Raw genomic sequence first — 27,924 nt, forward strand, 5'->3', positions numbered from 1 at the left:
TGTTTTACAGGGTCAGTCATAGTAGTACGGTGCCCGTGGAGCAAATTACGGTTAAGTGCATTGCTCAAGGGAACATCGACAGATGTTGTCACGTGGTGTATTCGAACCAGGGACCTTTCGGTTAATAGCCCAAAGCATTAACTGCTAGGCTACCTGCCGCCCACTGACGTGAAAAACAGGTGTTAAGAGCAATTTAGCATTCGCTCCACCAGGTGCTTCGTGTAAGGCAGACTTCCGCTCCACTGAGGGATTTAAGACAAAACGGACCTTGAACGCTGGTATTTACAGGCTATGACTCCCAGGTAAACAGTCCGTCTGTTTCAATATCTTGAGTGTTCTCCGTTTGATTTTGTTTCAAACTAATACATTACCCCACTGCTGCAAAGTGGAGCGAGATGCGTGGGCCATATAAAAGTAAGGAGAACTCGGGCAGTGAATGCATCCATACTTTTGAGGGGAAACGGGACATTGGAAACGGGCTGTTTAGGAGTTACGACTCACCTATGCCAGGAGAACCTGCCAGCTACTCGGAGGGGCCAAATTCCCCTACTGGAGGTATCCTGACAAGTTTGGACGACGGCCATGGGAATGGGCCTTCGACACTGGACTATTCTTTGACAGGTCAGCACAATTTAGTGACTGTCTTCCTTGTATAATCAAATGTCATTATCTAACCAAATATGATAATTTAAGAAGTTGACGTCCATAAATGTTTTATCACAACCTTACTGAAAGTGAGAATGACCACTTCAGTGCGTCAATTTGTGTTGAGTAGTCTACATTTAGACTAAAGGTGCAATACATAAGCTTTCTAGTAACACTTTACACCAACCTGGTCTCAGAGAATTTCGTATTATTCTGTACGAAACCCAAGACGGTCCATTTAGTATGGTATGTATTAATTTGTGGATGTCCATCATCAATTTCGTATGATATGTTACGAATTACAATTCGTATTATATGTTAGCAACTTTGCGCAAAACATACAAAATATTAAGAATTTCCAAACCGTACAATACATTAAGAATTTGCAAGATGTATGATATGTTATGAATTCCAATTTGTTGTGGCTAACTTTAGCTAGGTGGCTAGGTGTCTAATGCTAACGTTAGCTAGCTGGCTAACGTTAGCTAGGCTAGGGGTTAGGGTTAAGGTTAGGATTAAGGTTAGGAGTTAGGTTAAAGGGTTAAGGTTAGGGTTAGCTAAAATGTTTAAGGTTAGGGAAGGGCTAGCTAACATGCTAAGTAGTTGCAAAGTATCTAAAAAAGTAGTAAGTATTTTAAGTTGCTATTTAGCTAAAATGCAAAAGTCTTTGGGTTGCTAGACGTTTGCGTTATACCCCCACCCATTCACCCTCCTTTCATTTTTGCGTCAAGTAACCAACTGTCTTATGTAACCATACCATACCAAACATAACATAGCATAATCATTTGAGTGTCCCGGAAACAAGTTTACTATGTTTCGTCTAGTCCGAGACCAGGCTGCACATCCAGGTATAATGCTTTATAACTTGTTATAAGCATGTATGAGCCTTTATATTGTCTTACAACAAGCAAGGCTCATACTGTTGATTGTTCATATACTGTACTGTGCAATCTATATGGTTCATACAGTACATGTGGTTACTTTTTTTTAATTACATTAAGTCATATTTTAGGCCTTACTATTTGGAATGAGTGATACATTTTAGGATAATCTGATCATCAGTTATCACGTTTCTTTTTAGGCTATCTGTCTGAATTCACAAATAAATTGCATTCTGTTGCAACATGGTTTTATTCATCAGGTCCAAAACGCTCCAACTATGACGGTGAGAAAAGGTACCTGGGAGTCAGGGTCAAAATGCCTGTGAGAGACATGCTTAATAACATTCGCATAGCGAAAGGAATGGACCCAAAAAATATCCAGGTATGACATACTGTATATTCACTGTGGCTAAATTGCTTGGAAGATAATTTCCACATTCCCCAGTCCGATGTTTTGACATATTCACAATTGATCCTTTACGTCTTTCTACAGGGCAACAGCGGCAAGGCATTGAAAGGTTAGAAAAAAACTCCTCAAAATTCTATTACGCTTATGTTGTTGGCCTATAACCAAGATTGAACACTTCTGGCAGTCTCGTCAAAAGTGTGTCTTGTTCTGCTCCAGAATTAGGGTTGTTTACCTTTTGCAAACAGAGTCATTTTATTTATAAATTTTTTATTTCACCTTTATTTAACCAGGTAAGCCAGTTGAGAACAAGTTCTCATTTACAACTGCGACCTGGCCAAGATAAAGCAAAGCAGTGCGATAAAAACAGCAACAACACCGAGTTACATATGGAATAAACAAAACGTACAGTCAATAACACAATAGAAAATCTATATACAATGTGTGCAAATGTAGTAAGTTATGGAGGTAAGGCAATAAATAGGCCATAGTGCAAAATAATTACAATTTAGTATTAACACTGGAGTGATAGATGTGCAGAAGATGATGTGCAAATAGAGATACTGGGGTGCAAATAAGCAAAATAAATAACAATATGGGGATGAGGTAGTTTGGTGGGCTAATTACAGATGGGCTGTGTACAGGTGCAGTGATCAGTAAGCTGCTCTGACAACTAATGCTTAAAGTTAGTGAGGGAGATAAGAGTCATAAAGTGTTTGGCAATGGGTGAGGCTGATCACACGCTGTTCACACTCATAAAATGTAGTCAAGACTTTACTTAAAGCCTATGGATATAATGCAGAATAATGTACACATAAAGTATTAGTAAGACATATGCATATTTTACATCTTAGTATTGTTTGATAATAATACAGTATATCACAGCCATTTTGAAAAGGAGACTTGTAGGGTACAGATAACTAACAATACAAGTTCAAACGTGTTATTGAATTTCATCATTACATTATGAACATAAATAACACTGAAAACTGTCACAACAACAATTATGTGTTATTACACAAGCATTTATGTTGTGGGTAAGGGCATGCAACAGCAAAGATACTGTCAACTTCATGAAACCTGCTATCAAAATTCCTTATTATATTCTTCACAGGAGAGAAGAAACGGGTAAATAGAGATCGCAGAAGTAGCAAGGTGAGTGATTTACAGGACAGTCAATTAATAGGCCTACATGTCTTTTCATAATTTCACCAGGTGTGCCTTGCTCTAACTTGGACGGCTCAGCACTCAACACTGCATACTTAATATGTGTGCCCACTGTGTTTCAGAGAAAACAACCTACAAAGAGCCTGGAGGAACTCGCCATAATAGTAGAGGTATTGGAGGAGGATCTCAAAGCCAGCAAGCCATACAGCCAGTCTAACAAGTCTGAGTCACCCGATTACAGCCCAGAGCCCAACGAGCAACCATGGAATATTCCAGAGCCACTCCAACATAGCCACTCAATGAAGTTCAGTCAGGAAAACAAGATGCCACAACAAGCCACAAACTACTGTATGTCAGAGCTCAACCTATCCCGCTCTGCAGACAAACACAACACTAGTGCCCCTCCACTGAACTCCCAAAGAGGGTATATCAACGACGAATCTGACAATATGATGCCCAGTCCAGATTCATATATGTCTTACTCCCCAAGCAGCACCAGTGAATGTCAAGTGCCATCTCCCCAAGATTCGGTCTTTGCTAGCCCCCTGTCCTCCAGCTATGAGTTAGGTCAGGATGGAGGTAGTGACTGCCAGGATAGCTTTAGCCCCCAGTGTCAGGATAGCTTTAGCCCCCAGTGCCAGGGTAGCTTTAGCCCCCAGTGCCATAATAGCTTTAGCCCCCAGTGCCAGGATAGCTTTAGCCCCCAGTGCCATAATAGCTTTAGCCCCCAGTGCCAGGATAGCTTTAGCCAACATTGGCTCAGCTACATGGGCCAGGATTGGAACAGCGTAGCATACTTCTGGACCCAGCTCCAGAGGGAGGAGAGCTTACTGACGGGGGTCTCTGACACAGAGCTTCTGGCCACAGACAAGAACGGAAGGACGTAAGTTGGAATCACAATTTGTATATTACCCTTTTCATATTACTGAGCCTTGCTGAGCTGTAGCCTGGTCTTGTTAGGCATCCACCAGAGGTTGGAACAGTGGTGGAAACTAGCACTGTGCGGTTCGGGTCGACAATAGTGTGAAAAGGTTACATCGTAGTTATACCAACTGTTGATTTTAAATTGTATACCCCGGTAGGCTATATCAGTATAATAGCTGGAATGTTTATGGATGTTCAGAGAGAAATATGAGATGATATCACTCAGTTTGTCATTAAAGGCACTGTACAGAGACTGTATGTCACAATATGGTGAATGGATGTTTTGTAGTAATTTAATGAAATATTTGTTGTCCTAGGATAAACAATAACCTGTTACAGACATTTGTTTTCCTACAATAATTCACAAACAACAAATGATGCCAAGACATACTGAGGGTATCTAATAGGCAGCAGTTAGGTGTTAGTGTTGTTACATTCCCCAGCAAGAAAAGCAAAAATTGTCGCTCAAACAGAAGGGGGAACTAACAAAGAGTCACTGACAACAACTAAAACGAAATAGGTGGGGTGTTAGGAGGGGTTCTGAAAGACATTCATAGGGGTGTCCAATGAAAGTTGACTAGCAACAACAACTGGGACCTAAAAGACACCCACCATGAGAGCCCATTACACTTGCCAAAGAAGAGGCAAACACATTTTTAAAAAACAGACCAAACTGAAAGACAGGAAGTAAACCAAAAAGTGGAGTAAAATGGAAACAGGGAATATCAGATAAAGGATTGTTTGTCTATAAATAAAATAGGGAGAGACAACTAAATGTGTTAACCCTCCACATCTCTCAAGACAACTGGAGTACTGGTCCAGCCACTCTTAAATATCACCTGGGGCAGCACAGGTGAAACACCTTCCGACTAACGAGATGAACAAGCCAGCACAGGTGTAACACATATTGACTAAGGAGGTGACACCAATCGATGTGCCCCACGTGCTAACGTCCAACCTCGAAATATAAATGGAAAAACCAAAGCCTGTAACAGTGATCTGAAGAAATGTCCTCATACAGTACTACATTTTTTACATTTACATTTTAGTCATTTAGCAGACGCTCTTATCCAGAGCGACTTACAGTTAGTGAGTGAATACATTTTTCATACTGCATACTACATACTCATGACTCATGGGGCGTTGACAGGAATTACACAAAAAGTAAACAATGACTGAAAATCCATGACCCATATTGATATAGGAGGACAATAGACAAATAATTGAATGGTTGATTTTAGTGACAAAGACAGGAAGATATATCTATCTATCTAACATTAATGTTGCAGTGACATTTCATGTTCTTGATATAATTGATAATGAAAAAAAATGATTATTACTTTCAAGCAACCACTGATTAGAATCAGGCTCACATTAATTATCATTGGCCAGCCACAGTACAAAACAAAATTCCCACATTGTTGATGTAGGATTGCAATGTATCATCTAGTACATTAATGTCAAACTGCACTTTAATGCATTCATGTTGTTAACCATTAAAACTCACAGTGACATTTATGTGAGTATACTATAAATATGTTTATTGCTTCTTTCTTTAGAGCTCTCCACAGAGTTGTGGGTCAAGGCAAGAGGGCCCTGGGATATGTGATTGCCAAAAGGATGGCAGCTCTGAACAGACTGGATGTCAAAGACTCAGAGGGAAAGGTAAATCAAACGAAAAATATAGTATGACTGAAATTGTTTTCTGGTTGTTCAAATTCATTCAGACGTTCAGATAACTTTGAAGCAACTGTATATTAGTGCTGAGCTATTAGTGCTTTTTGAGGTCGGTTCGGTTTTGGTTCGATTATAAAAAAATAATCACGGTTATCGATTTCAATTACTTTTTTAGTTTAGACATTAAATGCACTAGGCATTATGTGGGTTGAGTGCTGTAACACAGAATAAAATAATTAATAAAAGTCCCATGATGGTAGTGACTGCCCATTACTGCTTATCACTTATTAACCATCATTTATTCACATTACTTTAATAAAATATGTGTTTTATTTAATGACTTTATTATTTCAATCCAAGTCATCATCTCATCTCTATAGAGCTGCTGCCTATGCTGTCTGACAAAATCACTATTTAGTAGTTCTTGAAAGTAAATAAGGCATACTTTTATGACTGCTGAATACCAACTATCAATCACTTAGATCATGTATTTTCAGATAGAGATAGAGTGCATTCGGAAAGTATTCAGACCCCTTTACTTTTTCCATATTTTGTTACGTTACAGCCATATACTAAAATATATATTTTTTAAAAATCCTCATCAATCTACACACTATACCCCATAATGACAAAGCAAAAACAGTTTTTTTTTTTTAAAAATTAAATTTTAAATAGAAAACGGAAATATCACATTTACATAAGTATTCAGACCCTTTACTCAGTACTTTGTTGAAGCACCTTTGGCAGCGATTACAGCCTCGAGTCTTCTTGGGTATGACGCTACAAGCTTGGCACACCTGTATTTGGGGAGTTTCGCCCATTCTTCTCTGCAGGTCCTCTCAAGCTCTGTCAGGTTGGATGGGGAGCGTCACTGCACAGCTATTTTCAGGTCTCTCCAGAGATGTTCGATCGGGTTCAAGTCCGGGCTCTGGCTGGGCCACTCAAGGAGCACGAAAAGAGCTTCTGGATATCAGAACAGCGATTACTCACCTCGAACTGGACAAAGATTTTTTCTTTAATGAGTAGGACGCGAAGGATATAATGTTGCTCCCAGACAAGGCCCAAATCCCTGTCATTCGCATGAAGAAAATAAGGAAGTACAGGGGGCGGAGAGCAGGGTGCCTTGTGAGAATTTGTCAGCGAGTGGGTAACCTGCCTCTACCATCTGTTCTATTAGCCAACGTGCAATCACTGGAGAATAAACTGGATGAGCTCCGTTCGAGACTATCCTACCAACGGGACATTAAAAACTGTAATATCTTGTGTTTAACCGAGTCGTGGCTGAACGACGAAAAGGATAATATACAGTTGGCAGGGTTTTCCATGCATCGGCAGGACAGAACAGCTACGTCCGGTAAGACGACGGGTGGGGGTGTGTGTCTACTTGTCAATAACAGCTGGTGCGCGATGTCTAATATTAAGGTAGTCTCGAGGTATTGCTCGCCTGAGGTAGAGTACCTTATTTTGGTAGAGTACCTCCATTTGTTTTTACACTGCTGCTACTCGCTGTCTATTATCTATGCACAGTCAATTTACCCCTACCTACATTATCTCGACTAACCTGTACCCCGGCACATTGACTCGTTACCGGTACCCCCTGTATATAGCCTCGTTATTGTTATTTTTATTGTGTTACTTTTAAATTTAGTTTATTTTGTAAATATTTTCGTAACTCTTTCTTGAACTGCATTGTTGGTTAAGGGCTTGTAAGTAAGCATTTCACGGTAAGGTCTACACCTGTTGTATTTTGCGCATGTGACAAATAAAATTTGATTTGATTTGAACCACACTATCTACCAAGAGAGTTTTCATCTATATTTTTCGTAGCCGTCTATTTACCACCACAAACCGACACTGGCACTAAGACCGCACTCAACAAGCTGTATAAGGTTAAAAGCAAACAAGTAAATGCTAATCCAGAAGCGGCGCTCCTAATGGCCGGGGATTTAATGCAGGCAAACTTAAATCCGTTTGACCTCATTTCTACCAGCATATCACATGTGCAACCAGAGGAAAAAAAACTCTAGGCCAACTTTACTCCACACACTGTGTCACGCTCGTTGAATGACGGGTCAGACCAAGGCGCAGCGTGATATACGTACATGTTTATTAAACTTAATAAACACACGACAAAACAACAAAGGAAACGAAACGTGAAGTCCAAGGTAGCACACACAACATACCTTAACCGGAACAAGATCCCACAACTAGACAGTGCCAATAGGCTGCCTAAGTATGGTCCCCAATCAGAGACAACGAGCGACAGCTGCCTCTGATTGGGAACCACACCGGCCAACATAGAACTATACATACTAGATCACAAACATAGAAAACGCACAACAAAGAATATACACACCCTGACTCAACATTTAAGCGTCCCCTGAGTCAGGGCGTGACACACTGAGACGCATACAAAGCTCTCCCTCGCCCTCCATTTGGAAAATTTGACCATAATTATATCCTCCTGATTCCTGCTTACAAGCAAAAACTAGCAGGAAGTACCAGTGACTCGCTCAATTCGAAAGTGGTCTGATGATGCGGATGCTACGCTACAGGACTGTTTTGCTAGCACAGACTGGAATATGTTCCGGGATTCATCCAGTGGCATTGAAGAGTATACCACCTCAGTCACCGGCTTCATCAATAAGTGCATCAACAACGTCATCTCCACAGTGACTGTACGTATATATCCCAACCAGAAGCCATGGATTACTAAAGGCTAGAGCTGCCGCTTTCAAGGAGCGGGACACTAATCCGGAAGTTTATAAGAAATCCCGCTATGCCCTCAGACGAACCATCAAACAGGCAAAGCGTCAATACAGGACTAAGATTGAATCCTACTACACTGGCTCTGACGCTCGTCGGATGTGGCAGGGCTTGCAAAATATTACGGACTACAAAGGTAAACCCATCCGCGAGCTGCCCAGTGACGCGAGCCTACCAGACAGCTAAATGCCTTTTATGCTCGATTCGAGGCAAGCAACACTGAAGCATGCATGAGAGCACCAGCTCTTCCGGACGACAGTGTGATCACGTTCTCCGTAGCCGATGTGAGCAAGACCTTTAAACAGGTCAACATTCACAAGGCCGCAGGGCCAGACAGATTACCAGGACGTGTACTCAGAGCATGCGCGGACCAACTGGCAAGTGTCTTCACTGACATTTTCAACCCATTCCTGACAGAGTCTGTAATACCTACATGTTTCAAGCAGACCACCATAGTCCCTGTGCCCAAGAAAGCGAAGGTAACCTGCCTAAATGACTACCGCCCCGTAGCACTCACATGGATAGCCATGAAGTGCTGTCACGTTCGTTGAAGGACGGGTCAGACCAAGGCGCAGCGTGAAATGCATACATGTTTATTTAAAACAATAAACACACGAACAAAACAACAAACCAACGTAACGTGAAGTCCTCAGGCTAAACACAAAACAAGCCTACACACTGAACAAGATCCCACAACTAAAGATTGCCAATAGGCTACCTAAGTATGTCCCCAATCAGAGACAACGAGCGACAGCTGCCTCTGATTGGGAATCACACCCGGCCAAACATAGAACTACACAACCTAGAAATACTAACATAGAATATCCACACCCTGACTCAACATACAAGAGTCCCATGAGTCAGGGCGTGACACATTCTCTCAGCCTCCCCGTTGCGCCCCTGGTCTGGTCTGGACCTCGGCACGCTGCTTCCCCTCTCCTTCCTCCCACGATGTAGCAAGCCCTGTCTGGACCCTGGTGTGGGAGACCCCGAACCTGGAGAGGGGCTGACGTCTGGGTCTGGACTGGAGCCGCTGACCGGAGCTGGACTGGGCACCGGTGAAGCGGACTACTCTGGCTCCGGACTGGAGCTGCTGACCGGAGCTGGATCAGGCACCGGTGGAGCGGACTGCTCTGGCTCCGGACTGGAGCTGCTGACCGGTGCCGGACTAGGCACCGGTGAAACGGGCACGGGCCGTGCCAGACTGGACACACGCACCACTGGTCTGGTGCGAGGAGCAGGCACGGGCCGAACCGGAATAGGGACACGCACCACTGGCTTGGTGCGAGGAGCAGGAACGGGCCGGGCCGGACTGGCGACACGCACCACTGGCTTGGTGCGGGGAGCAGGCACGGGCCGGGCCGGACTGGCGACACGCACCACTAGCTTGGTGCGGGGACCAGGCACGGGCCGTACCGGACTGGGAACACGCACCACTGGTCTGGTGCGAGGAGCAGGGACGGGCCGGGCCGGACTGGCGACACGCACCACTGGCCTGGGGGGGGGAAACAGGAACGGGCCGGGCCGGACTGGGAACACGCACCACTAGGCTGGTGCGAGGAGCAGGAACGGTCCGGGCCGGACTGGCGACACGCACCACTGGCCTGGTGCGAGGAACAGGAATGGGCCGGGCCGGACTGGGAACACGCACCCCTGGTCTGGTGCGAGGAGCAGGAACGGGCCGGGCCGGACTGTGGAGGCGGAATGGAGGTCTGGAGCGGAGAGCTGGCACAACCCGTCCTGGCTGGCTGCCCACTTTCGCACAACACGTGCGGGGCGCTGGCACAGAATGCACTGGGCTGTGCATGCGCACTGGTGATACAGTGCGTATCTCCGCATACCTGGGTTCCTCTATTAACCCACGCTCTTTATGTTGTCTAACCAGCTCCTCTCTCCGTGCATCAACTTCCTCCTTCTCCCTACGAGCCTCCTGCAGTGCCTCCTCTTGAATGGAGCTCTCCCGCTCTATTCTTGCTCTCAGCTCCCGTAATGTGGTGGCCTCCTCTCTTACCCTGCAGATCCGATCCTTCTCTCTCTCTCTGCACTCCTCCTCCAGTGAGGACTCCTCCGGGAGCCCCCACGAGTTAGGGAACAGAAACTCATCGTCGTCGTCATCCTCCGCCTCCTCAGTATAAAACTGTTCCCACTCTTCTTCCCATGGTCGTAGGGACTCAATCTGGAAACCCACCGGGTGCAGTGGTCGGGGCTCTTCGCTCCCCGACCACTCCTTTAGCCCCCCCAAAAAAATTATTGGGGCTGCCTCTCGTGCTTCCTCCTCGGCCGGCGCCTTCTGTGTTGCCGTTGCTCTTCTCCTGCCTGGGCTTCCTTCTTCGCCCAGGATCCTTTCCCCGCAAATATCTCCTCCCAAGACCAAATCTTCCCCACCTGTGTCCAGGGTGTTTGCTCCTGGGCATGCTGCTTGGTCCGTGTTTGGTGGGATCTTCTGTCACGTTCGTTGAAGGACGGGTCAGACCAAGGCGCAGCGTGAAATGCATACATGTTTATTTAAACGATAAACACAAGAACAAAACGACAAACCAACGTAACGTGAAGGCTAAACACAAAACAAGCCTACACACGGAACAAGATCCCACAACTAAAGATTGCCAATAGGCTACCTAAGTATGATCCCCAATCAGAGACAATGAGCGACAGCTGCCTCTGATTGGGAATCACACCCGGCCAAACATAGAACTACACAACCTAGAATGCAACATAGAAATACTAACATAGAATATCAACACCCTGACTCAACATACAAGAGTCCCATGAGTCAGGGCGTGACAAGTGCTTTGAAAGGCTGGTCATGGCTCACATCAACACCATTATTCCGGAAACCCTAGACCCACTCCAATTCGCATACCGCCCCAACAGATCCACAGATGACACAATCTCAATCGCACTCCACACTGCCCTTTCCCACTTGGACAAAAGGAACACCTATGTGAGAATGCTGTTCATTGACTACAGCTGAGCGTTCAACACCATAGTGCCCACAAAGCTCATCAATAAGCTAAGGACCCTGAGACTAAACACCTCCCTCTGCAACTGGATCCTGGACTTCCTGACGGGCCGCCCCCAGGTGGTAAGGGTAGGCAACAACACATCTGCCACGTTGATCCTCAACACGGGGGCCCCTCAGAGGTGCGTGCTTAGTCCCCTCCTGTACTCCCTGTTTACTCACGACAGCGTGGCCAAGCACAATTCCAACACCATCATTAAGTTTGCTGATGACACAACGGTGGTAGGCCTGATCACTGACAACGATGAGACAGCCTATATGGAGGAGGTCAGAGACCTGGCAGTGTGGTGCCAGGACAACAACCTCTCCCTCAACGTGAGCAAGACAAAGGAGATGATTGTGGACAACAGGATAAGGAGTCCGAACACGCCCCCATTCACATCGACGGGGCGGTAGTGGAGCGAGTCGAGTGTTTCAAGTTCCTTGGTGTTCACATCACTAAGAAACTATCATGGTCCAAACACACCAAGAAAGTCGTGAAGAGGGCATGACAACGCCTTTTCCCCCTCAGGAGACTGAAAATATTTGGGATGGGTCCCCAGATCCTCAAAACGTTATACAACTGCACCATTGAGCGCATCCATCTCCACAGAGGAACTCTAGAGCTCTGTCAGAGTGACCTTCAGGTTCTTGGTCACCTCCCTGACCAAGGTCCTTCTCCCCCGATTGTTCAGTTTGGCTGGGCGGCCAGCTCTAGGAAGAGTCTTGGTGGTTCCAAACTTCGTCCATTTAAGAATGCTGGAGGCCACTGTGTTCTTGGGGACCTTTTGCAAAAAAATCTAAAAACCTGTTTTCACTTTGTCATTATGGGGTATTGTGTATCGATTGATGAGGAAAATGTTTTCTGTAATCCATTTTAGAATAAGGCTGTAACATAACAAAATGTGGAAAAAGGGAAGGGGTCTGAATACATTCCGAAGGCGCTGTACCTCGCACAGCAACTGCTTTCTGTCCCTCTCGCGCGTTTTCTCTTCTTTCCGTCGACGAGGGCTCTGTGTTTGCCCCACACAGAACAAACAAGCTGGCACACCACATCTCACAGTTCCGGCTTGATTTGATTTATCTCTACAGAAACTGCGCATCGAGGTTAAAGAAAAAAAACAGAAAAAAATGGAATTCAATTAGTTGTTTAAAAAATGAAAAATTACAGAACTGTAATCACTCAGCACTACTAATCGCTCAGCACTACCGTATACAATCAGTGATAAAGCTGATATAGCTTGAGAAGACTGTCAAATAGGTGATTACAGGGTTGCCATGTTCGCAGTTTTCCTGCTAAATTGGGCTACTTTGAAAACGATGTCGCAGGTAAAATGTATTGGTCGCGGGTGGTGGGTTTTTGGGCTACTTCTAAATTGCACCGCGGTCGCCATTGCATTTCAATAAAAAAATATATATATATACAGTTGAAGTCTGAAGTTTACATACTCCTTAGCCAAATACATTTAAACTCAGTTTTTCACAATTCCTGACATTTAATCCTTGTAAAAATTCCCTGTCTTAGGTCAGTTAGGATCACCACTTAATTTTAAGAATGTGAAATGTCAGAATAATTGTAGAGAGAATGATTTATTTCATATTATATTTCTTTCATCACATTCCCAGTGGGTCAGAAGTTTACATACACTCAATTAGTATTTGGTAGCATTGCCTTTAAATTGTTTAACTTGGGTCAAACGTTTTGGGTAGGCTTCCACAAGCTTCCCACAATAAGTTGGGTGAATTTTGGCCCATTCGTCCTGACAGAGCTGGTGTAACTGAGTCAGGTTTGTAGGCCTCCTTGCTCGCACGCGCTTTTTCAGTTCTGCCCACACATTTTCTATAGGATTGAGGTCAGGGCTTTGTGATGGCCACTCTAATACCTTGACTTTGTTGTCCTTAAGCCATTTTGCCACACCTTTGGGGGTATGCTTGGGGTCATTGTCCATTTGGAAGACCCATTTGCGACCAAACTTTAACTTCCTGACTGATGTCTTGAGATGTTTCTTCAATATATCCACATAATTTCCTTCCTCATGATGCCATCTATTTTGTGAAGTGCACCAGTCCCTCCTGCAGCAAAGCACCCCCCCAGCATGATGCTGCCACCCCCGTGGTTCACGGTTGGGATGGTGTTCTTCGGCTTGCAATGCACCCCCTTTTTCCTCCAATCATAACGATGGTCATTATGGCCAAACAGTTCTATTTTTGTTTCATCAGACCAGAGGACATTTCTCCAAAAAGTACAATCTTTGTCTCCATGTGCAGTTGCAAACCGTAGCCTGGCTTTTTTATGGCGGTTTTGGAGCAGTGGCTTCTTCCTTGCTGAGCGGCCTTTCTGGTTATGTCGATATAGGACTCGTTTTAATGTGGCTATAGATACTTTTGTACCTGTTTCCTCCAGCATCTTCACAAGGTCCTTTGCTGTTGTTCTGGGATTGATTTGCACTTTTCGCACCAAAGTATGTTCATCTCTAGGAGACAGAACACTTCTCCTTCCTGAGCGGTATGACGGCTGCGTGGTCCCATAGTGTTTATACTTGCGTACTATTGTTTGTACAGATGAACGTGGTACCTTCAGGCATTTGGAAATTGCTCCCAAGGATGAACCAGACTTGTGGAGGTCTACAATTTATTTTCTGTGGTCTTGGCTGATTTCTTTTGATTTTCCCATGATGTCAAGCAAAGAGGCACTGAGTTTGAAGGTAGGCCTTGAAATACATCCACAGGTACACCTCCAATTGACTCAAATTATGTCAATTAGCCTATCAGAAGCTTCTAAAGCCATGACATCATTTTCTGGAATTTTCCAAGCTGTTTAAAGGCACAGTCAACTTAGTGTATGTAAACTTCTGACCCACTGGAATTGTGATACAGTGAATTATAAGTGAAATAATCTGTCTGTAAACAATTGTTGGAAAGATTACTTGTGTCATGCACAAAGTAGATGTCCTAACCGACTTGTCAAAACTATAGTTTGTTAACAAGAAATGTGTGGAGTGGTTGAAACTCTAGTTTTAATGACTCCAACCTAAGTGTATGTAAACTTCCGACTTCAACTGTATATGTATACACTAAATGTGGACACACCTACGCAATCAAGGATCTTTCTTTATTTTTACTATTTTTACATTGTAGAATAATAGGGAAGACATCAAAACTATGAAATAACACATATGGTATCATGTAGTAACCAAAAAAGTGTTAAACAAATCAAAATATATTTTATATTAAGCAGCCACCCTTTGCCTTGATGGCAGCGTTGCACACTCCTGGCATTCTCTCAACCAGCTTCATGAGGTAGTCACCTGGAATGTATTTCAATTAACAGGTGTGCCTTCTTAAAAGTTAATTTGTGGAATTTCTTTCCTTAATGCATTTGAGCCAATCAGTTGTGTTGTGACAAGGTAGGGGGGGTATACAGAAGAGAGCCCTATTTGGTAAAAGACCAAGTCCATATTATGGCAAGAACAGCTCAAAAAAGCAAAGAGAAACAACAGTCCATCATTACTTTAAGACATGAAGGACAGTCAATACGGAAAATTTCAAGAAAGTTTATTCAAGTGCAGTCGCAAAAACCATCAAGCGCTATGATGAAACTGGCTCTCATGAGGACCGCCATAGGAATGAAAGACCCAGAATCACCTCTGCTGCAGAGGATAAGTTCATTAGAGTTACCAGCCTCAGAAATTGCATTCCAAATAAATGCTTCACAGAGTTCAAGTCACAGACACATCTCAACATCAACTTTTCAGAGGGGACTGTGTGAATCAGGCCTTCATGGTCGAATTGCTGCAAAGAAACCACTACTAAAGAACACCAATAAGAAGAAGAGACTTGCTTGGGCCAAGAAACACGAGCAATGGACATTAGACCGGTGGAAATGTGTCCTTTGGTCTGTAGTCCAAATTGGAGATTTTTGGTTCCAACCGCTGTGTGTTTGTGAGATGCAGTGTGGGTGAATGGATGATCTCCGCATGTGTTGTTCCCACCTTAAAGCATGGAGGAGGAGGTGTTATGGTGTGGGGTTGCTTTGCTGGTGACACTGTCTGTGATTTATTTAGAATTCAAGGCACACTTAACCAGCATGGCTACCACAGCATTCTGCAGCGATACGCCATCCCGTCTGGTTTGGGCTTAGTGGGACTATCATTTGTTTTTCAACAGGACAATGACCCAACACACCTCCAGGCTGATAGTCAGCAGCAGCAGGTTACAGTTAAATATATACAGTGGGGAGAACAAGTATTTGATACACTGCCGATTTTGCAGGTTTTCCTACTTACAAAGCATGTAGAGGTCTGTAATTTTTTATCATAGGTACACTTCAACTGTGAGAGACGGAAAATCACATTTTATGATTTTAAAGTAATTAATTTGCATTTTATTGCATGACATAAGTATTTGATACATCAGAAAAGCATAACTTAATATTTGGTACAGAAACCTTTGTTTGCAATTACAGAGATCATACGTTTCCTGTAGGTCTTGACCAGGTTTGCACACACTGCAGCAGGGATTTTGGCCCACTCCTCCATACAGACCTTCTCCAGATCCTTCAGGTTTCGGGGCTGTCGCTGGGCAATACGGACTTTCAGCTCCCTCCAAAGATTTTCTATTGGGTTCAGCTGAGTCTGGAGACTGGCTAGGCCACTCCAGGACCTTGAGATGCTTCTTATGGAGCCACTCCTTAGTTGCCCTGGCTGTGTGTTTCGGGTCGTTGTCATGCTGGAAGACCCAGCCACGACCCATCTTCAATGCTCTTACTGAGGGAAGGAGGTTGTTGGCCAAGATCTCGCGATACATGGCCCCATCCATCCTCCCCTCAATACGATGCAGTCGTCCTGTCCCCTTTGCAGAAAAGCATCCCCAAAGAATGATGTTTCCACCTCCATGCTTCACGGTTGGGATGGTGTTCTTGGGGTTGTACTCATCCTTCTTCTTCCTTAAAACACGGCGAGTGGAGTTTAGACCAAAAAGCTCTATTTTTGTCTCATCAGACCACATGACCTTCTCCCATTCCTCCTCTGGATCATCCAGATGGTCATTGGCAAACTTCAGACGGGCCTGGACATGCGCTGGCTTGAGCAGGGGGACCTTGCGTGCGCTGCAGGATTTTAATCCATGACGGCGTAGTGTGTTACTAATGGTTTTCTTTGAGACTGTGGTCCCAGCTCTCTTCAGGTCATTGACCAGGTCCTGCCGTGTAGTTCTGGGCTGATCCCTCACCTTCCTCATGATCATTGATGCCCCACGAGGTGAGATCTTGCATGGAGCCCCAGACCGAGGGTGATTGACCGTCATCTTGAACTTCTTCCATTTTCTAATAATTGCGCCAACAGTTGTTGCCTTCTCACCAAGCTGCTTGCCTATTGTCCTGTAGCCCATCCCAGCCTTGTGCAGGTCTACAATTGTATCCCTGATGTCCTTACACAGCTCTCTGGTCTTGGCCATTGTGGAGAGGTTGGAGTCTGTTTGATTGAGTGTGTGGACAGGTGTCTTTTATACAGGTAACGAGTTCAAACAGGTGCAGTTAATACAAGTAATGAGTGGAGAACAGGAGGGCTTCTTAAAGAAAAACTAACAGGTCTGTGAGAGCCGGAATAGGTGATCAAATACTTATGTCATGCAATAAAATGCAAATGAATTACTTAAAAATCATACAATGTGATTTTCTGGATTTTTGTTTTAGATTCCGTCTCTCACAGTTGAAGTGTACCTATGATAAAAAAGTACAGACATCTACATGCTTTGTAAGTAGGAAAACCTGCAAAATCGGCAGTGTATCAAATACTTGTTCTCCCCACTGTATATATTTAACTGTAACCTGCTGCTGCTGACTATCAGGCAGTGACCAGGTTGTTACTGAGTGAGTGAATGGTGGGAGGGCCAGAGGGGTGTGTGCGTTGAGAGCACTGGTTGAGCGAACCGTATCATGCGAAGGGTTTTACTCATGCTCAGTTCTAGGGTCTGGAGCGCAGCGTGAGTGGAAATTTGAAATGGAAGTTATGGAACTCCCTCGCGTGCTTCTGTTATGGGACAAAGTCCACAATGAAAATTACATTAAATGTAGAGAATTATAGGGTACATTTGTATCTGTTGGCCATCAAGTAGGCTATTAATTTCCATGCTATTGTAGGCTACTGTAGCCTACCATTTGATACAGTACAATAAATATGCTGAAATTACGATATCACTGGAGTCATGCAAATCAATTTGTGCCACTTGTGTAGCCTACCTGGAGCTGGCAAACGGATTTAATAAATGGCCTATAAATGAGTTTTTTGTTGTAGCCTTGTGTTATTATGCAATTGTTAATGGCCATTTTAGTTAATTAAATGGGAAGTTATCAATTGTGATCATGGTCACAGCTCTATCGCGAATGTATCATTCTCCACATTTAATGTCAGTTTCATTATGGACTTTTCCCTGAAGTGAGATGTTGTCGTTTCAGGGGCTATAGGCTACCTGCATCTAGCTCCGCAGACCATGGCAAAGTTGAATTGCAATTATAAACCCAGATTTTAGTCAGTAGCTTATGCCTATTGAAATAACAAGTCAATCTCGCAAACAGGCCATTTATAACAGTTTGTAGTCTTAACATCTGGCACATGATGAAGGCACAGTTGCCAGAAAATAACCTAACATTAGTTTTTTCAAGTTTGTCCAAGTGTTTCTTGCACAGAGATTGAGATCCTCTGTCCAACTTTCATCACTCAAATTCTCCTGTCGGATTTATCTATAGTTATGCACAAGCGCAAACAGGATTTATTTATAACTATAAACTGGGTGGTTTGAGCCCTGAATGCTGATTGGTTGAAAGACATGGTTATCAGACTGTGTACCATGGGAATGACAAAAAATTACTTTTTACTATTCTAATTACATTGTTAACCAGTTTATAATAGCAATAAGGCTCCTCAGGGGTTTGTGGTATATGGCCAGTATACCATGGCAAAGGGCCAGAACAGCCCTTAGCCGTGGTATATTGGCCATATACCACACCTCCTAGGGCCTTATTGTATAATCATAGCAGTCAAAACAATTTAAAATGATCTGGAGAGTTTAATAAGGGCGATTTATCTTTTCTCTTGCAACATTCTTAAACTTGCAAGAATTATTAGAACCGAATTTTGCTTCTTAGCCTACTTCGTTAAAAATTACATAGATATTCCTTCTTAATTCACTCGATAAAATTATGATAAAAGGGTGTCATGGATAAATGTGGCAACTCTGTTGCTGCAACAAACAAAAAAAAGGGCTAGTTTTCAGGCCTTGTTTGCTGGTTTTCTGAGGTCTTTGGTTTAGACATTTTAGCTAGACCTGGCAACACTGGTTGATTAAGCCCCTGACTTCTGTTCCCAGACTGCACTTCACCTGGCTGCACAGAAGAACCAACACCTGATGGTGGCTGATCTGATTTGCCATGGTGCCTGTGTGAACGAGAAGGACAGGTGTGGTAAGACATGCCTGCACCTCAGTGCTGAGAATGGATACGTGCCAGTTCTGGAGGTAAATACAGCCATCTGACATGCAATACTGGCAGGCCAAACCTGTTGTGTGAGCTGAGCTCTTTAAAGGTTCGCTTGAAATAGTAGAGTATTTGAAGTATTTTTGGGAGGCACTTCAAACGCTCAATTTTAACGAGCTACCCTGTAATTATGATTACATAACGTATAGCCTACTGCAGCATCTTCACAACCCAGGAAACATGTTTGTCATGTTACTGTGTACAAAGGGAAACAAAGGTCTGATTTCATTATTACTGAAACAGGATAGAAGTGAAAAATATAAAGATCCAGTCCATTAAAAACATTGGAGGCCCCTTACACTTCAGTGTTGTGATGTATAGCAAAATGTATAGCGCATAGAGTTAAAAAGGTATTTTTACATTACCATGTAGTTTACCAATAGAATGGTCTGATGGTGATGTGGATATACTCGGAATACATATCCCAAATGAAATAAATGATCTCACTCCAATACATTTTAATAGAAAGTTAGCAAAAATAGATAAGATCTTGCTACTATGGAAAGGTAAATACAGTTGAAGTCGAAGGTTTACATACACTTAGGTTGGAGTCATTAAAACTCGTTTTTCAACCACTCCACAAATTTCTTGTTAATAAACTATAGTTTTGGCAAGTCGGTTAGGACATCTACTTTGTGCATGACACAAGTTATTTTTCCAACAATTGTTTACAGACAGATTATTTCACTTATAATTTACTGTATCACAATTCCAGTGGGTCAGAAGTTTACATACACTAAGTTGACTGTGCCTTTAAACAGCTTGGAAAATTGACATCATGGGAAAATCAAAAGCAATCAGCCAAGACCTCAGAAAATAAATTGTAGACCTCCACAAGTCTGGTTCATCCTTGGGAGCAATTTCCAAACGCCTGAAGGTACCACGTTCATCTGTACAAACAATAGTACTCAAGTATAAACACCATGGGACCACGCAGCTGTCATACCGCTCAGGAAGCAGATGCGTTCTGTCTCCTAGAGATTAACATACTTTGGTGCGAAAAGTGCAAATCAATCCCAGAACAATAGCAAAGGACCATGTAAAGTCGGAGGTTTACATACACCTTAGCCAAATACATTTAAACTCAGTTTTTCACAATTCCTGACATTTAATCCTAGTACAAATTCCCTGTCTTAGGTCAGTTAAGATCACCACTTTATTTGAAGAATGTGAAATGTCAGAATAAAAGTAGAGAGAATGATTTATTTCAGCTTTAATTTCTTTCATCACATTCCCAGTGGGTCAGAAGTTTACATACACCCAATTAGTATTTGGTAGCATTGCCTTTAAATTGTTTAACTTGGGTCAAACGTTTCGGGTAGCCTTCCACAAGCTTCCCACAATAAGTTGGGTGAATTTTGGCCCATTCCTCCTGACAGAGCTGGTGTAACTGAGTCAGGTTTGTAGGCCTCCTTGCTCGCACACGCTTTTTCAGTTCTGCCCACAAATATTCTATAGGATTGAGGTCAGGGCTTTGTGATGGCCACTCCAATACCTTGACTTTGTTGTCCTTAAGCCATTTTGCCACAACTTTGGAAGTATGCTTGGGGTCATTGTCCATTTGGAAGACCCATTTGCGACCAAGCTTTAACTTCCTGACTGATGTCTTGAGATGTTGCTTCAATATATCCACATAATTTTCCTTCCTCATGATGCCATCTATTTTGTGAAGTGCACCAGTCCCTCCTGCAACAAAGCACCCCCAGAGCATGACGCTGCCACCCCTGTGCTTCACGGTTGGGATGGTGTTCTTCGGCTTGCAAGCACCCCCTTTTTCCTCCAAACATAACTATGGTCATTATGGCCAAACAGTTCTATTTTAGTTTTATCAGACCAGAGGACATTTCTCAGAAAAGTACAATCTTTGTCCCCATGTGCAGTTGCAAACCATAGTCTGGCTTTTTTATGGCGGTTTTGGAGCAGTGGCTTCTTCCTTGCTGAGCGGCCTTTCAGGTTATGTTAATATAGGACTCGTTGTACTGTGGATATAGATACTTTTGTACCTGTTTCCTCCAGCATCTTCACAAGGTCCTTTGCTGTTGTTCTGGGATTGATTTGCACTTTACGCACCAAAGTACGTTCATCTCTAGGAAACAGAACGCGTCTCCTTCCTGAGCGGTAAGACGGCTGCGTCCCATGGTGTTTATACTTGCGTACTATTGTTTGTACAGATGAACGTGGTACCTTCAGACGTTTGGAAATTGCTCCCAAGGATGAACCAGACTTGTGGAGGTCTACAATCTTGGCTGATTTCTTTTGATTTTCCCATGATGTCAAGCAAAGAGGCACTGAGTTTGAAGGTAGGCCTTGAAATACATCCACAGGTACACCTCCAATTGACTCAAATTATGTAAATTAGCCTATCAGAAGCTTCTAAAGCCATGACATCATTTTCTGGAATTTTCCAAGCTGTTTAAAGGCACAGTCAACTTAGTGTATGTAAACTTCTGACCCACTGGAATTGTGATACAGTGAATTATAAGTGAAATAATCTGTCTGTAAACAATTGTTGGAAAAATTACTTGTGTCATGCACAAAGTAGATGTCCTAACCGACTTGCCCAAACTATAGTTTGTTAACAATAAATTTGTGGAGTGGTTGAAAAACGAGTTTTAATGACTCCATCCTAAGTGTATGTAAACTTCCGACTCAACTGTATATATATATATATACACTGCTCAAAAAGATAAAGGGAACACTTAAACAACACAATGTAACTCCAAGTCAATCACACTTCTGTGAAATCAAACTGTCCACTTAGGAAGCAACACTGATTGACAATATATTTCACATGCTGTTGTGCAAATGGAATAGACAACAGGTGGAAATTATAGGCAATTAGCAAGACACCCCCAATAAAGGACTGGTTTTGCAGGTGGTGACCACAGACCACTTCTCAGTTCCTATGCTTCCTGGCTGATGTTTTGGTCACTTTTGAATACTGGCGGTGCTTTCACTCTAGTGGTAGCATGAGACGGAGTCTACAACCCACACAAGTGGCTCAGGTAGTGCAGCTCATCCAGGATGGCACATCAATGCGAGCTGTGGCAAGAAGGTTAGCTGTGTCTGTCAGCGTAGTGTCCAGAGCATGGAGGCGCTACCAGGAGACAGGCCAGTACATCAGGAGACGTGGAGGAGGCCGTAGGAGGGCAACAACCCAGCAGCAGGACTGCTACCTCCGCCTTTGTGCAAGGAGGAGCAGGAGGAGCACTGCCAGAGCCCTGCAAAATGACCTCCAGCAGGCCACAAATGTGCATGTGTCTGCTCAAACGGTCAGAAACAGACTCCATGAGGGTGGTATGAGGGCCCGACGTCCACAGGTCGGGGTTGTGCTTACAGCCCAACACCGTGCAGGACGTTTGGCATTTGCCAGAGAACACCAAGATTGGCAAATTCGCTACTGGCGCCCTGTGCTCTTCACAGATGAAAGCAGGTTCACACTGAGCACGTGACAGACGTGACAGAGTCTGGAGACGCCGTGGAGAACGTTCTGCTGCCTGCAACATCCTCCAGCATGACCGGTTTGGTGTGGGGTGGCATTTCTTTGGGGGGCCGCACAGCCCTCCATGTGCTCGCCAGAGTTAGCCTGACTGCCATTAGGTACCGAGATGAGATCCTCAGACCCCTTGTGAGACCATATGCTGGTGCGGTTGGCCCTGGGTTCCTCCTAATGCAAGACAATGCTAGACCTCATGTGGCTGGAGTGTGTCAGCAGTTCCTGCAAGAGGAAGGCATTGATGCTATGGACTGGCCCGCCCGTTCCCCAGACCTGAATCCAATTGAGCACATCTGGGACATCATGTCTCGCTCCATCCACCAACGCCATGTTGCACCACAGACTGTCCAGGAGTTGGCGGATGCTTTAGTCCAGGTCTGGGAGGAGATCCCTCAGGAGACCATCCGCCACCTCATCAGGAGCATGCCCAGGCGTTGTAGGGAGTTCATACAGGCACGTGGAGGCCACACACACTACTGAGCCTAATTTTGACTTGTTTTAAGGACATTACATCAAAGTTGGATCAGCCTGTAGTGTGGTTTTCCACTTTAATTTTGAGGGTGACTCCAAATCCAGACCTCCATGGGTTGATACATTTGATTTCCATTGATAATTTTTGTGTGATTCTGTTGTCAGCACATTCAACTATGTAAAGAAAAAAGTATTTAATAAGATTATTTCATTCATTCAGATCTAGGATGTGTTATTTTAGTGTTCCCTTTATTTTTTTGAGCAGTGTATATTTGCGAGAGAAAAAAACATATGGGGGATTGGAAGTGATGCAGACAATTACATTGATGGAAGTTACAATCTATCTACAATATTAAAGCTGATCTACCCCCTAAAGAAATTTAAAAAAAGGGAAACAATGGTTAGTTCCCACAATGAAATTGATACCCTGAACCTCAGCAAGATCTTATGGTGTCTAATGGTATACATATTTCTTTTTTTAGGTTCTGAAAAATATGATGAAAGAAGGGATTTATGTAGATGTCGAAGCTACAGATAATTGTGGTATGTTTGGCTTTCTTGTTCTCATAGCCTATTCAGAGCCTTCCATATTAAAAAACTCTTAATGTAAGTTTTATATTTAAAGCTGCAATATGTCATTTTTGGGGTGAGTTATAGATCTGTCATTCTCATTGAAAGCAAGTCTAAGAAGTGGTAGATCTACACAATGTCCTGGAATATGGACTTATCTCAACATAAGACCACTTTTGAGGCATGAAAACATTTAGTTTAGAATGAACTGTCCCTTTAGGAATGCTCATTCAATATGCTACCTGAGGGGTCAACAAGGAACAATAATGCTAGCCTATTCAGCTGGTTCTATTCATATCAAATAAGTTGATGATTTTAGATTTACAGTATATGCAGTGCCTTCAGAAAGTATTCACCCCCTTGACTTATTCCATATTTTGTTGTGTTACAGCCTGAATTCCAAATGTATTAAATATATGTTTTTTTCTCACCCATCTACACACAATACCCCATAATGTCAAAGTGAAAACATGTTTTTAGAATTTTTTGCAAATGTATTGAAAATGAAAAACAGAAATAAGTATTCACACCCCTGAGTCAGTACATGTTAGAATCACCTTTGGCAATGATTATAGCTGTTAGTCTTTCTCTGTAAGTCTCTAAGAGCTTTGCTCACCTGGATTGTACAATATCAGACCAATGTTCTTTTCAAAATTCCTAAAACTCTGTCAAATTGGTTGTTGATTTTCAAGTCTTGCCATAGATTTTCAAGCAGATTTCAATCAAAACTGTAACTCTGCCCCTCAGGAGCATTCACTGTCTTCTTGGTAAGTAACTCCAGTGTAGATTTGGCCTTGGGTTTTAGGTTATTGTCCTGCTGAAAGGTGAATTAATCTCCTTGTGTCTTGTGCAAAGCAGACTGAACCAGATTTTTCTCTAGGATTTTGCCTGTGCTTAGCTCCATTCGGTTTCTTTTTTATCCCGAAAAGCTCCCCAGTCCTTAACTATTAGAAGCATACCCATATCATGATGCAGCCACCACTATGCTTGACAATGTGGAGAGTGGGACTTAGCAATGTGTTTTCTTGGATTTGCCCCAAATATAACACTTTGTATTCAGGACTAAACGTAAATAGCTTTTTTTATTTTGCAGTATTACTTTAGTGTCTTGTTGCAAACAGGATGCATGGTTTGGAATATTTTTATTCTGTACAGGCTTCTTTTTTTTCACTCTGTCAATTAGGTTAGTATTGTAGAGTAACTACAATGTTGTTGATCCATCCTCAGTTTTCTTCTATCACAGCCATTAAACTCTGTAACTGTTTTAAAGTCACCATTGGCCTCATGGTGAAATCCCTGAGCGGTTTCCTTCCTCTCCGGCATCTGAGTTAGGAAGGACACCTGTGTCTTTGTAGTGACTGGGTGTATTGATACACCATCCAAAGTGTAATTAATAACTTAAAAGTCTGCTTTTGTTTATTTTTACCCATCTACCAATAGGTGCCCTTCTTTGCGAGGCATTGGAAAACCTCCCTTGTCTTTGTGGTTAAGTCTGTGTTTGAAATTCACCTTACAGATAATTGTATGTGGGGGGTACAGAGATGAGGTAGTAATTCAAAAATCATGTTAAACACTATTATTGCACACAGAGTGAGTCCATGCAACTTATTATGTGACTTGTTAACTTTTTACTCCTGAACTTATTTAGGTTTGCCATAAAAAAGGGATTGGATACTTATTGACTCAAGACATTTCAGCTTTTAATTTGTAATTAATTAGTAAAAATGTCCCAAAACGTTATTCCACTTTGACTTTATCGGGTATTGTGTGTAGGCCAGTGACAAAACAATCTCAATTTAATACATTTTTAATTCAGGCTGTAACACAACAAAATGTGGAAAAAGTAAAGGGGTGTGAATACTTTCTGAAGGCACTGTACATTGAAAAATCCATGACCACAATGTCATTGTCATAACCCATGTTTCGTCCAGTGTTAAATTCCCCTTTGCCTTACATACTTTGATAGGTTTTGGGTGGTTGGTCTTATTCTACACTGCCTCATGTCTGTGCTTGGTGTGTATTGCGGTCAGGACTCAGTGTGTTTCAGTGTGCAGCAGTGGCTCTGAATGTCATCGTGCGAGAGCTGGAGAGAACTGTGGTCCCCAGTCAGATGAGACTCCACACACTGCGCAAGGAGCAGATGATGGAAACACTGGAGTGTCTGCTGCAAATGGGAAGCTACCATCACACTCTGGTCAGTGACTCCGTATGATATAGGCTGTTAATGTTTGGAATTTGGATGTCATAATGTGTTTATTTAAGTTATTAAGCTAAGAATGTATTACGTTTGAATGAATCCACACAAATATATAGATCCTGGAGTACTTAAAGAACCATTCATGCTCTGTTTGCTTGGCAGAGTTAAGACTTAAAGTGCAGGAGATTAAAATGCTGTCAACTACTCTCCCTCAGGATAATCACTGTGGGGAGAATGCAAATGAAGTGAGAAGCAAAATGGAGTCCTACAAGTTTATGCACGGAGTAGACTCCAGACCCAGTAAGGTGAGCTACTTCTTAACTTGTTCAGTATTTTTCATATGATTGCCAAGGGGGGTTGTAGACAAAAAAAGAGGCCTTATTTACAGTACTGTACATTTTAGTTTATCTTTGTTTCAGGCTGTTTTATTGAACACACAAATGCAAATGATAATTTCTTGCTGTACTAGAAGAATGGTGTTTTTGATGTATTTGGTTACAGTTTGATTTAATAGGGTCCTCGATGAAATTAATAGTTTCCAGAATCTATTCGATTTATGGTTCTATTTAGGTGTTTATCTCTTTCTTAGGGGAACTACGTGACCTAGATGGTGTCCATCCACACAGCTGTTCCTTATGAAATGATGTGTGCATCTGCCAAGCAAGGCATGCCAGAGAACTGACAGTAAATGTTTCTGAGTTGTTACAAGCTTGAACTTGTCTTGGAGAAAGGCCAATGTGGTTTAGAAAATCTTTAATTGTTGTATGCCTAGTTCTTTGTTACGTGGCTTTAAAGTGAGCAGCTTTCTTCAAGGCAAGGTACAAGTCTTATGTAAAGCATCCAAAGTTTTATCTAAGCTAAAACACGATTGTAAATTGAGTGTTTTTGTGGCTTGTGATAAGACTTTGGTTGCACATTAGCTGGTTTCTGTGAAACTTCCACTGTTTGTTACATTAAAGTAACAAAATATAAATGCAAGTTAAGCTCAATGTTATTTGGTGAATGTGATATTTGTGCTGTATGTAATACAGCAAGGGAGTCAAATTCTTTCATAGTTATGTCTTGGAGGGAAAGTGATATTGTTCAAAGCAGCCAGTTTGGCCGGAAAGTAGACAACAAGTCGCAAACATGTTGTTACATGGGTGAATACTTTCCTATCATACTTCATTACAGAGGTGTGTGGAGTATGACTTCCATTATACGTGTGTGTGTGTGCGTCTGTGTGTCTGTGTGTGTCTGTGTGCGTGTGTGTTTCTGTGTGCATGTATATTTTTCTTCTGTAATGAATACCAAGGTTATCAACAATGTGTATAGGCCTATATGGTGAATGTATGTTAAAGGTGCAATCCATAAGTTTGTCTCAGCTGATGGAGAGGGTCATTGCAAGTGCAAAACAAAAAAAGTAAATTTTACATCTTATCCAGAGCGACTTACAGTTAGTGAGTGCATACATTTTTTTCATACTGGCCCCCCGTGGGAATCGAACCCACAACCCTGGCGTTGCAATCGCCATGCTCTACCAACTGAGCTACACGGGACTAGTAGGCACAGTCATTGGCTTAAATCAAACCACATTGTAATTTGTGGCGTTTCCACAGGAGACAGAGAATTTACATATTACACCTTTGTTATACATTTTTGTCTGGTGTCGTGTTATATTACCAAAATGGTCATCTCGTACTAGACACATTTAAGGCATGTGGCATTGTGTGTGGTTACAGGTTTTTGAAATTGTAGTGAAGTGTCATAAAAAAATAAAAAAACATTAAATAGGCTATATCTTAAAGACATTCATAATATATGATTTACTATGAACCAAAAAGGTTGCTCTTTATTTCACACAGTAAGTCAGCATTGCTCTTTTTGTATTGATGACAGTACATTCAGAGGGCAGTTAGGTAAAGTCCACTAGTACAACCATGAATGTCTGATCTTTGTTGTTTTTATGGTGGAGCTTGGGTGTTAACCCTGAATGATTTGACTAAAATCCTTTGGCATTTTATAATCCCATTGTTATTCTGGCTGTATATCTATCGCATACTATACAATCGTTTTTTATTAGTCCCTGAAAGGACCTTATTTCTTCACTTAAAAATATTTGGTGGTTTGCATGACATTGTTTTTGTAAATAATGGTTGTGATGTAGCTAGCTTCACTTCACCTCCAACAATTTAAAGCAGTTGTTAGTCATT

General features: G+C 42.6%; 1 protein-coding gene across 1 annotated transcript; it reads left to right on the top strand.

Annotated features, from left to right (window-relative positions):
- Positions 1-253: 253 nt before the first annotated feature.
- LOC311105535 (uncharacterized protein) lies at positions 254-27,842 on the top strand. Its single transcript, XM_084147711.1, has 11 exons — positions 254-621; positions 1,787-1,908; positions 2,020-2,044; positions 3,047-3,087; positions 3,222-3,982; positions 5,583-5,688; positions 18,833-18,979; positions 23,448-23,508; positions 25,566-25,729; positions 25,948-26,037; positions 26,322-27,842. Exons 1-11 carry the CDS (start codon positions 396-398, stop codon positions 26,337-26,339), a joined length of 1,761 nt encoding a protein of 586 aa, XP_084003837.1. The 5' UTR covers positions 254-395; the 3' UTR covers positions 26,340-27,842.
- Positions 27,843-27,924: the final 82 nt, after the last annotated feature.

This window comes from Coregonus lavaretus (genome assembly GCF_964263955.1).
Source record: "Coregonus lavaretus genome assembly, chromosome: 30".
Lineage (NCBI taxonomy): Eukaryota > Metazoa > Chordata > Actinopteri > Salmoniformes > Salmonidae > Coregonus > Coregonus lavaretus.

Excerpts from the sequence above, each read along its gene's own strand:
- LOC311105535 (XM_084147711.1), top strand. The coding sequence starts at position 396 with ATGCGTGGGCCATATAAAAGTAAGGAGAACTCGGGCAGTGAATGCATC. Across the intron at positions 1,909-2,019 it reads TGGACCCAAAAAATATCCAG|GGCAACAGCGGCAAGGCATT; the intron begins GTATGACATACT and ends GTCTTTCTACAG. Across the intron at positions 5,689-18,832 it reads TCAAAGACTCAGAGGGAAAG|ACTGCACTTCACCTGGCTGC; the intron begins GTAAATCAAACG and ends TTCTGTTCCCAG.